Here is a 13,747-nt window from a genome sequence, read left to right as displayed (position 1 = left end):
ATCCCTTCTCTCTCAGGGACCGCATCCAGGAGCATTAACAAGAGTTGGTAAGTGAGAGATTCCTTATATGGCTGGGTCATGGGTCAATCATGTTGGGGCATTAGCGAATTTGATACCTAACTCAGTTTTAAGTTTTATATCTCGTATGAATGTTCTTAGAGGATAGGTTTCACAAGATAAGTTTATTAAGGTATCTTTCCAGTTGGACAGTAAAATTTTCATTTATTATAATGGGTCGAGTGATACTAACAACCTGCCAAGTGTTTGAGCAACTAACCATGCAAGCCAAACAGGTAGGCTCCGAGCAATCATGGATACTAAACAATCAAAGATCTTCTACAGAGCTATAAAAGATGGATGTTAAGAGACATGTACTTCTTATTTATGAAAGTGGCAAATAAGGGCTTGTAAGGGAGGGGTAAAATAGAAACACCCCCCCTGATTACCCTAGCCCGGGGTCTGCTGGTTTTGTAGTAGTAAAATTTGGAATTATTGTATATTATGTAAGTTAAGCTGGACTATGGTCCCGAGCAAGGTCGAAGGTTTTCTCGCCTCCACTCTTTCCTACCGGCGCCCGCACGAGTGGAGTAATGTACTATAAACTTTAAAATAATTAATAAAATTCTTGGCCTCGGCCTCTTACTGATCAAAAAAAAAAAAATCCTAAAATGATAATATACTGACTGGACCTAAGGTCTCGGCAAGACCGAAGGTTTATTGTAATTTTATTTATTAAATAAAATATATCTTCAGCTTTTAATTGAGCAAAAAAAAACCAATAATTTATAATGTAAATTATTAAATAATAAATTATATTTTTTATTACAACATAATTAAATAAAATCAAAACTATTTTTAAAAATTTCATGCTTAAAATAACAAAACCATTTTTAAAATTATAGTACATATAAAAACAATTTAATCATTAAATAAACTTACAAATACGTATCAATTTTATAAAAAGCATCTTTTAATAGTCTAAAATTTTATAAAACAGAAAATTATTTTTAAAAGCATTCTCAAAAAAAATTTAATGATTTAAATGAATGTTGGGGAAAACTCATTTTACAGCTGTCAATATCAATCTACAGGTTCATCGTTCAGAAACAATTACTTCATTAGCTTATACTTTGTCAACTCAGTTAAGTAAGTAGATAAAATATTGGACCTAAATCATACATCATGTTTTGATTTTTAAATTTAAAAATGTTAAACATTCAAAATTAATTGACATTTTCTAGACTTACTATGTTACTTAGTGTAAGATTTAAGATGGACAAAAAAAACTTACAAACATATCCCATAAATGACTAGATCACCAGACCAACATATTTTATGTGCCATTTCAAGAATTCCAGGTAACATTCCAGGTAAGCATTCTGCATTTCCAGGTAAGCATTCTCCATTCCCAGGTAAGCATTCTCCATTACCAGGTAAGCTTTCTGCATTTCCAGGTAAGCATTCACCATTCCCACGTAAGCATTCTGCATTCCCAGGTAAGCATTCGGCATTTCCAGGTAAGCATTCACCATTCCCACGTTTGAAGTCTATGACGTCGCAGGATCAAGGAATATTTCACGCTTCCTACCAATGCTCTCAGTTCCCTCATGCACGTTACAACTGCTTCATTCAGCGAGCGCAGACTTAACATATGCTCTTCTAATCCTCCCATTACTTCTGTAAAGTTATCCGGGAGTCCTTTTAAACGCTCCAGGATTGTCTTCAAGTTTTCATAGCAGGAAAGTTCTGCCTGGCTAATACGTTTTAAGTCTTCCCAACCTCCCCACATTCGTTTCAAATCTTCCAGGTGTTGGCGCAGACTTATCATATGCTTATCTAATCCTCCCATTACTTCTGTAAGGTTATCCGGGAGTCCTTCTAAACGCTCCAGGAATTTCTTCAAGCTTTCATAGCAGGAAAGTTCTGCCTGGCTAAAACGTTTGAAGTCTTCCCAACCTCCCCCCATTCGTTTCAAATCTTCCAGGTGTTCAGCTTTAACTCCTGCTTTCCCAATTTCCACCATTCTTCTGAAATCTTCCAGGTGTTCAGCCTTTATTCCTTCTGCTTTCCCACTTTCCACAATTTTTTTCGAATCTTCGAGGTTTTCAGCTTTAAATCCCTCTGCTTCCCCACTTTCGAGCATTCTTTTCAAATCTTCGAGAGGTTCAGCTTCAGATCCTTCTAGTCTACAACTTTCCACCATTGTTTTCATATCTTCCAGGTGTTCAGATTCGAATGGTTTCAGCTTTTCTGTGAAAAATTCCAGCTCTCTTTTCAATTCTTCTATCTCGAACATTACCTGTCATTAAAAATATTGGTACTAAGATGCTCAATTTACTGTATCTCGAATAAAACTATAAATAAGTAAATGACTAACCCCCCCAAAAAAAACTGGCTTGCAGATAAAATTTACTCTGCTATTTTTCATTTACTCGTACAAAAAGAGTAAGGAAGAGTATGTTAATTATAGTGTCAATAACTGTTCATTTCGTGTGCACTAACTTTTCAATTACTGATTTACAGAAACTAAAAGAGAGGAAGCATACCATAGCTAATTTCGTTTACCCATCGATTTTAAATGATACATCAGATTTTGATGATTATTTTTTGTTGTTTCAATATGCGACTTAAGTGCTTATAACTATTGTTTTGCCTTCTAGGTAGTAACATTGCAGGCTGGGATAGCTATGTGCGCATGGGTCAAAAAGTACACTTTTCAAAGTGTCGCCCAATATCAATACTTATGCACAAAATGCCTTAGTAGTAGTGTGCTTTGAGTACCAATAAAGATGCACAAGCTAAAGAATGAGGGGCTATTGGTACATGTGAAATTTATTAATGAACTTTGAGTTTTTTAGTTTTTTATTTTTTTATTTTTTTATGTTAGTAATTGGGTAGTTGGATGTGCAAAGAGTGATTTGTTATTGGGGTATCATTAAATTGATATAAATGTGTCCTTTGTAAGAGCATGAGAATGGCGAGAAAATAAATTTAAGGCTCACTTCTTTTATTTAAAACAACCTAAATGTTTTGACTTTTTATTTTTATTGAATTTAAATTAATTTTTTTTTCCTTCACATTAATTTTTTTAACTTCTATGTAAAACAATAAAATTAAAAATAATATAACTAAAATATAATATAAAACAATAATAATAATAGAATATAAATAATTTTTTATATAATACAATTAATACATTCTTTATATTATTTTTAAAAATATACAATAATAAAATTATTTAATTAAAATTAGATTTTTTAAATGTTAAATGATATATTAATAAAGCTATATAATTACAATAATATTATAATAAAATAGTAAAGATTATAATAACATAAATATAGAAATATAATAACATATAATAAGATTAATCATAAAATAATAATATTTCTAATCTCATAAATATATACTATATTATGAGTATTATATATTTGATATAATATAGAAACAACCTTTTTTAATATATATATTTATTAATAATATAATGTATTAAATTTGTAATAAAAATAATAAAATACCTAAAAATGAAACAAGAAAGAATAATATAAAAATATAATAACAATCACTTATTTTATTTTATAATAATTTGTATGCTATTAATTTTTATAATTTTATATTTAATATATTTCAAGATAATAAATATATCTGTCTAGAGGAAGATGCGCCTGGAGATGACCTTGAAGTACAAACAGATGGCATCTCTAAACCTACTAGAAGGGGAAGGCCCATGGGGTCTAAAAATAAAACTAACTTTGCTAAGAAAAAGGACAAGGGTTCCCCTGCTTGTGATAGCAGCCTCCTGGCTGCTGAAGGTCCATAACTACCCCATCTGATTTACCATGAAATTCATCTCATGGAATGTGAGAGGTCTGGAGACTCTAGATAGGAAGAGGATTGTTAAATGTTTTCTAGATTCCCATAAAGATTTGGACTTCCTGATGCTCCAGGAACTAAAATCTGTTAATTTTACGTTGGAAACCAATCTAAATGTCATTTGGAAAGACTCTATCAAGTTCTGCTCTAGCCATCTCAAGGGTAGGGGAGGTGTTGGTTTTCTCGTTAGCCCCAGATGGGTGAATTATATCACCAATCATGGCCACTCCCCTTGTAATAGGGTTGTTTGGGCCACATTTAGTATTAACAATACCCTCCTTGGGATCTGTAACATCTATGCATCTAATGACTATAATGAAAGAATTGCCCTCTGGGATTGGATTGCCTCCCTCCCCGACATACCTTGGATCATAGGGGGTGATTTTAACATGGTAGAACATGGTGAGGACAAAATGGGAGGCACAACCTTTTGCTGGAAGGGCTCCGAAAAAGCCCATTAGGATAGGATGAAACATGTCAGAAATCTATTTGACCCTCTGCTTGGTAAGAAGGTTGAATCCAAGGGACTATGGAACACTTGGTGTAATTCCCAAATAGGTCCCAACAGAATATATTGCAGGCTTGACCATCTTTATGCTAATAAAGACCTCCTCTCATTTACCCCTAATGCTTATGATAACCCTGTCATGGTATGCCCCTTCACTCTTTCTGATCATCACCCCATCTCCGCCCATATCAGATTAGTTGATCCTCTCCCCACCAATAAGTTCGGGACTAAAAAGTTCATACTCAATACTAACCTCCTCCGAGATACAGATGTTCTCTCTATCATTAGCATTATCAGACTGATGAATAAAAGTAATTAGGATTTCACGTCACAAATTGACAGATGGAACTTTAATATTAACTCTTGGCAAAAACTCTTGCAAACTATTGGTCAAAAGAGGGCCAAAGACTATAGATATGAGGAAAGCATCCTCATCAACAACCTCTCACGGATGGAAAGTGAAGTCCAGTCAGACCCCTCCAACCCTAAACTTGCTGCTAATGTGGCTAGTGCAAGGGATGCTCTAAGACGACACCAGCAAACCAAGATCAAGGGGGCCATGATTAGGGCCCGCACCCACTGGCTACAGTTTGGTGACAAAGGCTCCAAGTTTTTCTTTAACCTTCTTAGGCAAAAACATAGCCAGGAAACAATTGATAGAATCATCATTGATAATGATGAGATCTCTGACCTTGATGAGATTAAAAAGGCCTTTGCTCTCTTCTACCAAAACCTATTCACCTCTGAGGAGTCCGAGGCAGATAAGAACCTTAGAATCAAGTTTTAAGCCATCATCCCCAGAAGGATCTTTGAGGAAGAGACCTGCCTCCTGAAGCAGCATTTCTCCCTTTATGAAATCCAATGTGCCATTAATTCCCTCCATGACGATAAAGCCCCGGGGCTTGATGGGCTCCCTATTGAATTTTACAAAGCTAATAGTGACTGGATCTGCTCTGACCTACTAGACGTTTACAATGAGGCTGTCCTTAAAGGCTCTCTTGGAGGTTCTATCAACAAGGGCACTATCAAGCTCATACCCAAGGATGGGGATAAGGCCCTCATCAAAAATTGGAGGCCCATTACTCTTCTCAATGTCTCCTATAAAATTTTGGCTAAAATGCTTGCTATGAGGCTAGAAAAAATCCTTCCTAGATTCATATGCTCTATGCAGACCGGGTTCATTAAAGGTCATTATATTATGGAAAACCTTATCACCAATTGGGAAGCTATGGATTGGGCTAAGGTTTCTGGGCAAGATGCTGCTATGTTTCTCCTAGACTTTGAAAAAGCCTATGATAGGGTTGAATGGGGCTTTATTCTCCTGATGCTTGAATCCTTTGGTTTTCCTAGGGAATTTTGTTCCTATGTTAGTGTCCTTCTATAGGATGCTTCCATGTAGATAGATGTTAATGGCTCCCTCTCACCTCCTATTTTTCTTTCCCGCTCCATTCGTCAAGGGTGCCCTCTAGCCCCTGCCCTATTCCTCATTGCCTCAAATGCGTTATTCTATCTTCTTATAGATAGCTCGCTCTCCCCCAAAGTAATCGGAGTTAGGCTCCCTAATGACAATGAACTTATCAACATTCAATTTGTTGATGACACAACCCTCTTTGTGGAACTTACCAAAACTAACATAGATCACCTTAATCACAAAATTCACCTATTTGGCTCTATCTCAGGAGTCCGGATATCTAAGGCCAAGTCAACATTCCTTAGTTGGAAGGAGCACCCCCCAGACTAGTTTGAGAACTTTGAGTATCAATGGGGTGGCCCATCCAAGATTGTTAGATACCTTGGTGCCCCTTTTTCTGTATCCCCCTCCCTGAAGGATATGTGGCTCTGGGTTAAAGAGAAAATTGACAAGAAACTGAATAAATGGAACAATAGGTTCCTCTCCCTAGCTGGTAGAGTTCAAGTTTGCCAAAAAATCCTCTCATCTTATAATATTAACTATTCCTCTACTTGGATGTTTAGCAATTACCAGATCCTCGATATTCAAAAGGCTATTAGACAGTTTCTCTGGTCAGATGGTAAAGGCAATAGGAAATTGCATGCTGTTAATTGGAAGTGGTGTCACACTGAGAAAACTCTCGGTGGCCTTGGGTTAAAAGATCTTAGGACCCAAGGTATTGCTCTTGTAGCTAAGTGGATCTTCCATGCCTTGGAAGGGTAGGAGCCCTGGAAGGTTTTAATCAGAAGCAACATTGAGAGGGCTGTTCCGAAGATGGCCAACACCTGGAAAGGGTTACCTTTTGCCAATCTCATGGCTGGTAACTTCCCTCTCTCTATCCAAGGCTCCTGTGTGTTTAGGTCTATCTGGAAGGCCTGGGAACATAATAGAGGATTTTTAGGAAACACTAGTGTCAATAGTGGTGATCTTATCCATGGTGAGAGGTCTATTTGGTGGAACCTTCAACATGCGGGCAAGCCTTTGGCTCTCACACAGGGGTGCTCGGCTAGGGCCTGGGCCAGCAAAGGCATTAAGCTCTTCATTGATCTTTTGGAGCATGGGAATATCCCTTCTTGGTAAGAACTCAGTTTGAAATTCAACCTTCCTCCCTCTTAAAAAAGAACCTACCACTTGATTAAGTGGGCTTGTGTGAATCTTGGTTTACCTAAGGAGTGTTGTGTGGACTCGCATAGTTTCCTTTCCTTTAAATGGTCTGATGGTATTCTTTTGTCTAAAATTAAGGCACAAAATATATATGCTAAGATGAAATCTGATTCCTCTATTATAATTCATGCTAATATGTTATGGTACTCTGACCTCTTTGATCTACAGTGGTAAAAAATCTTTAGCAGGCTTTGGAAAAGTCCGGTTGAGCCCAAACTCAAGTGCTTTAAATGGTTGTTGATGTTGAATAGACTCCGTTTAAAAAGGAGTTGTGATGCTTTTGATCTTTGTTCTATCTGTAAACTCCCTGATACTGGCAGGCATATCTTCTTTGACTGCTCCATTGCTAGGGAGATCTGGTTAATGTTTGGTTTTTCTATCCTTGACCTTATAAACACGATGGAAGTTGTCTCTGGTTATATTCATGGCTTAAAAAAAGATGCTAATATTTTCTGGTTTATTCTATCTATTAATATCCTCTGGTATATATGGAAGATTAGGAATGCTGAGAGGTTCAAAGCTCAAATCAAGGCCCTTACTGAATCTTTCTGAAGACTCACTTTTTTAAAAATTGCTATGCAGGTTACTCTTACCATGAACATTGAAAGGAATAAGCTGCTGAGATTCCTGAAAGACAGGCACGCAACCATGTTCGTTTATGAGATGAAAGATGGGTACGAATGGAGACACAACATGGACAACCTCTCATCCTTCGAGGAGGCGCTGAAGAAGCTGAACAATGAAGTTAGAGCTAACAGGAAGCCCTCCTACGACCAGGAAATGCTATCTGATACCCTAAGCCATAAGAACATTATCTGGATGGAAGGACCGCAGGGGTGGACGGCTTGGGTGGAAACCATTGATGGCATCCTATCTCTCTTGTATTCTCCCTGTTGTTTACTTTCAGCCTTTTTTTGGGTCATGCACTATGGCGCAATCTTAGACTCTCGCTCTAGTTTAGCTTTTGGTTATGTTGTCATGTGGCGATGACAGCTATCTTTTTGTACTATTTTCCCTCGATTTTTAATATAAAAAAAAAGATAATAAATTATGATAAATTAAAATAAATTTATGACAAATTAAATTAATTTTGTTACTTTAAGAAAAATAATAAATTTAATATCTTTAATCTATTAAGAACAAGTTAAAAGAAAAAATAATATATTTATATTTAATAAATTTTATATCTTTAATTTATTAAAGACAAGTTAAAATAAGATTTTAATTTGAAGATATTAAAAATCAATCTTTCAAATAAAAACCAATTTTTTATTTAATAATTTTATTATTATATATTTTTTAAAATATTATAAAAATTTTAATACATATATTTCAATTAACTATATCATATTAGATTTTGTTAATTATATTATTATTATTCATATTATATTTCATTATATGATTTTTTAATTATATTGTTATACATGTAAATTTAAAAAAAAATATTTGGAGAAAAAAAGAAATTCTAGTAAAAAAGAAAGACAAAAACATTTAACCATAAATTTATATATACATAGAAGTTAAAAAAACCTAATTTGAAGAAAAAAAATCGAGTAAAAAAACAAAGTCAACACATTTTTTTTTAAATAATAGTAGTGAGCTGTAAATTTATTTTCTCACTATTATCACGCTCTGACAAAGGACAAATAGGCTGCATATGGTACTAATGTGCACAGAGGAAGTGGAGTGGGCAGGTGCAAATTTTCCCGTGGAATGCCAGTGCCACCAGTAGGGGAGAGGAGCCAGAACGTGTGCACCCTAATGTCGAGGATCCACATGGCATGCCACATGGACCTAGAGACCAACTTTGACCTCCTTCCTTGTCAACCGCCGAGTTGGCTACCCCTGAACATGATCTTGACTACCAACTCGGCTTGATGCCATGTGTACCGTACGCATTTGTGAGAGTGGTTGATATTATGCCTATTTGATGCATCAACTGGAACGTGGCTAGGCCCACCCCGTTAACCATTTACAATATCTGTCAACTTCAAACGAGGTTGCCACATGACATTCTTCTACATGGCCACCCAATCCACCAACCTCTTCATCCAACGTTCCCACTGCCACTTCCAAAGTTTCCTTGCAGCTGCATTTACTACGTGTCACCTTGCCCTTACTACACCTAGCTCTTCGTGCTTTTCATGTACAACAACATTCAATGCACCCGCCCCTTCACATTTCACTTCTTGCCAAAGTTGGTGTGTTTGGCATGCTCTCTACAATCATCATTTTGTTTCACACCACATCTTGTTCACAATGGCATTGAAGGAATTCGAGATGGAGCTAGAACGTGCACACCCTTTGCCAAGTACAAGGACTGGTTTTCTCATCGCTTTACCTAGTTTCAAATTTTGCTTGGGGTTTTGATTTTTCAATGTTTCCTTTGTACTTCCGTGTTATGTGGTTTCTGTAGGTTTCGATGGCACTGAGGACAGGATGCCATTGGTATGGGTCTCAAAGTCATCATTCGTCTTCGACCCAGGTGAGGTTTTCTCCTCACTAAGGCCTACTAATTCTATTCACTTTGTCTTTTGGCATTTTCCTTTCCTCTTTTATGATTTTTTGACATTGTGTTATTTCATCCATTACTTGGTTTGCATGTCCAACTATGTTTTGACAGGTCTTTGTGTTTTTGAACACTAAATGATGTGTTCATGAACACAAATACATGCAAAAAGGGAATCATAATCCTTTGTTCAATCTCTACTGTGTTTTTAATGGTGAATTTTCCAAAAAAAGGTTTTCATTTCATGCATCACTGTTAAAATTGGTTGCATGTATTAGATTTCGATCGACACATTGCTAAAAAATGGTTATAAATCTGGATTTTGAGCATCACTGTTAATGGGTTTTACATTTCACTATTGATGTTTGAGGGTTTCAATGGTTTCAATGTTTTAATGGTTTGAATGCTTTCATTGCTCGAATGGTTTCGAACCCTTTCATTCATTTGCAGAGTTTTCTTTAGTGATTTTAGGGCATTCAATTTCAAAAAAATCATTTGAGGGTTTAAAGGATTTCGGTTTCCGACATCACTATTACTAGGTTTTTAAAACTCACATTTAATGCTTCAGGGTTTTACTTCAGTGGTTTCAATCCCTTTGAATGGTTTGTAGAGTTGAATGGTCAAGGGTTTTAGATTAACTCTGCATTTTTATTTTTTTTGTAAATGGACAATGGTTCAAAATTTGTTTCCTCATATTCATACATTCTTTGTTTTCATTTTGAGCATCACATTTCCTTTCTGGTTTTAGGGTTTTCTATTTCTACTGCATTGTTTAGGGGTGCAATGGTTTCAAACCCTTTCAATGTTACTTGTTTAGGTTCATTGAATGTACTTGTTCGTTTGTTTACTACTTAGTTGTCATGTTAATTTATGTATTGTTAACTCAATAAAACCCCTATTTCATTTAATGTGTTAAAAATGTAATAATAAATACTTGGCTTCATTGGTGAACATGTTCCTTTATAAATGTTATACATACTTTACATGTTTCTTGCCTACTTGTGCACTTCCAGATTGTAAAGTGGAAAATTGAACCATAGTGATTCCCCACCTAGGAGAGAGAAAGGAAATCACTAGGATGATTTTCACTTGGGAGATACTTTACATTCAAAAGAGGGGTTGAATTAACTAGATCCAAACCCTAGAGTGAATAAGGATCTGAATACTAAGTGAATTACAATGGTACAATGCAATTTACCCTTTTTTGTAAGTAGGAGAATTGACTTGTTGACTATATAGAAAAGAGAGATAAAGTTGGTGAAATAAGGAGATACCGGTTCGGGGTCAAGCTGTAACTTCGGATCTGAGATATTTAGAGTGATACGGATCTATCCTACAAATTTGGAGAAAAGTCATCGGGACTGTGTTGAAAGTGCACACGGTCCTTCAAAAAATCCGTGAAATGAAAAGGGTTTTTTGTCTTTGCAAATGAAGCCCAAACCTATAATTACAGTTGCGCACCTGCAACCTACACATAGAAAAGAAGGGAAGAAGGGTTGTGGATAGGAGTTTTCCCCAGTAAAACCTCAGTTGAGGAATCAACCTTGAAAGACAGTAATTGAAAATGCTTAAATGTATGTGCAGGATCATGGTGTGCCAAAACAGGCCCTAAGTGGCAATGAAATTTCAAAAAATCTGAGTTATCCAACTTGACATGAAAAATTGAATAAGTTATGAACATTATTTTTAAAATATGTAATAAGAGAATTTATAGAAAATTGAATGTAGTTTCTAAGCTACTAGTTGTTTTTTGAAAAAAAAAATCGTATTTGATGAAAATTTCAAATTTCAATGCAATGGTACAAAAATTTCAAGAAAAAGATAGGAAGTAGGTGTATGTCTGATCACCCTAATCACAATCAAATCATAAATTTTTTTTATAAGATTTATAATATAAGTATTAGACTTATGTCCGAATGTGACACATATTTTTTTATAATTTTTCATAAAGTAAATAATTATTTATGAATTTTTACTACAGCTTTTCAGAAACTCCTACGTCTGACCACCTTAACTTGGTCAAAACCTTATGAAATTCTTTTTTTTTTAAATTTTTCCTTATAGTAGATGAAGCATAGGACGTGACGCATATTTCAGATTCAAAAAATGTTATGCGGTTTGAAAGTTATGAGTATTTTTCAATCAGTCTATCAATCGGGACTTTTGTCAGAATTCAATTAGAAAATAAATAATAATTATTTATTAAAGTCGAAATAAGACAAGCCTTATATTTTTGGAAAGCTGAGAACGTCCTTAAAAAACCCTTTTCATTTTATCAATTTTGGCTATAAAAAAAGTTGTCAGCCACCAGTGTAAAGTCTAGAAAATCAAGGAATACTGAAAAACACGTTTTCAGTTGACTTTCCAGGCTTGTCACTTCCAAGCCAAATCCCGAAGCAAACCCGAACCAAAATATGGAGGGAAAAATTTATGTTATAAAATCGGATATCCAATTTTTGAAAAAATAAAAAAATATATTTTAGTAAATTGGGCATAACTTTCGTGTTTTATATCAAAATTTTGATTTTTTACAGGCGTTGGAAAGGTAATTAAGAGCTCTATGATATGGAATAGGTATATGTTCAATTATTTGTTTAAAAAAATAATTATAATTCATTTAAATTCATCCTTCATTTTTAAAACATAAAAAACTCATGACTTTTTCATATGATTTCCCTATTGCATGAATTTTTGTAACAATCATATCAAAATAAACTAAATAAGTAATTAATTAATAATATAAAATTTATGAATTTTATTGAGTTTGATAAATTTTGATAAACCATGTTATCTATGTTTGTTCCTTTCTCCACCTCTCTCTCCTAAACCTATCACTCCACCTATTTGTTTCTTCCTCTCTTTCTTTTGTCCATATTTATACATCTCTCTCTAGACCTATATCTCTAGCTACCAATGAATACATCATTAAATCTCTCAAGCTCTATGAGGTGCTTATACTTCTACCTCTTCATAATTTCCTCCTCTATGTCACTCTCTCTTCCCTAAGATCTAAACTAGTCTCTTTGCATTTCCTTCTCATCTCTAGCAACAAAATTTAGAGGGGACAAGGAGGGGCATAGGGAAGTATCAAAAAAAGGAGAGGGGGAGAGAAGTGAGAAGGAGAGATTAATTGGGGGGAAGAGAGAGTGTGAGAGAGAGAGAGCTATAGGTAATTAGGTGGAAGGCAAAGAGAGAGAGGGAGGGGGTGATTGGGGTGAAGAGAGAATGAGAGGGAGAGTTTGAGATTATTAGGGGGTAGGAGGAGAGGGAGAGAGGGGAAAGTATCAACAAAGAGAGAAGAGAGATGGGGACAGAGGTGAAGAGAGACATAGAGAGTAATTAGGGGGTGGGTAGAGGGGGAGAGGGAAGCATCTATAAACCCATAGGAGGAGAGAGGTGATCAAGGGTAATTGAGGAAAAGAAATAATGTGAGAGAATATGGTGTCTCATGAACCTTTCGGACATCATATGACACCTTAGGACACCATATGATGTTGTTATAAGTCTTATGATGTCCTAAGGGGTCATATGGTGTTCTATGAGCCTTTAGGACACCATATGGTGTCATTAGGGGTCATATGGTATCCTATGACCCCTTAGGACACCATATGACCCCTCGGGTATTGTTAGGGGTCATATTGTGTCTGAACGGGTCATATGGTGTTGTTGGGGGTTGTATGGTGTGCTAAGGGGTCATATTGTGTCCTAAGGGGTCACAAGACATTGTATGACCCCTTAGACACCATATAATCCATTAGGTTTTGTTAGGGCTCATACTATGTCCTAAGACATCATATGGTATCCCATGACCCTTTAGGACACCATATGACCCCTTAAGACATCATATGGTGTTGTTATGGGTCTTATGGTGTCCTAAGGGGTCATATGGTGTTCTATAACCCCTTAGGACACCATATGACCCCTTAGGATACCATACGATACCTTGGGACATCATATGGTGTCGCAAGGAGTTGTATGGTGTCCTAAGGGGTCATATGGTGTCCTATGAACCCTTAGGACACTATATGACCCATTAGGTGTCATCAGGGGTCTTATTGTGTCCTAATGGGTCATATGGTGTCGTATGACCCCTTAGGACAACATATGCTTGGAGACTATATGGTGCTATGGGTCATATGGTGTCCTATGACACTTTAGGACACCATATGACCCCTTAGGATACCATTTGGTGTTGTTATGTGTTGTATGGTGTCCTATGACCCCTTAGGTATCATTAGGGTTT

At 35.8% G+C, this 13,747-nt stretch overlaps 1 protein-coding gene across 1 annotated transcript in view; it reads right to left on the bottom strand.

Moving 5' to 3' along the window:
• Nucleotides 1-1,080: 1,080 nt before the first annotated feature.
• LOC131067124 (disease resistance protein RPV1) overlaps nucleotides 1,081-13,747 on the bottom strand; it is a 46,872-nt gene continuing 34,205 nt past the window's right edge. Inside the window, exon 5 of the mRNA XM_058002057.1 lies at nucleotides 1,081-2,299. Coding sequence (XP_057858040.1) covers nucleotides 1,526-2,299 — 774 coding nt within the window. The 3' untranslated portion in view covers nucleotides 1,081-1,525. The remainder of the gene's footprint in view (nucleotides 2,300-13,747) is intronic.

This window comes from Cryptomeria japonica, chromosome 7 (genome assembly GCF_030272615.1).
Source record: "Cryptomeria japonica chromosome 7, Sugi_1.0, whole genome shotgun sequence".
Taxonomy (NCBI): Eukaryota; Viridiplantae; Streptophyta; class Pinopsida; order Cupressales; family Cupressaceae; genus Cryptomeria; species Cryptomeria japonica.
The sequence above is the reverse complement of the archived record's forward strand: the minus strand, read 5'-3'. Positions and strand labels throughout refer to the sequence as shown.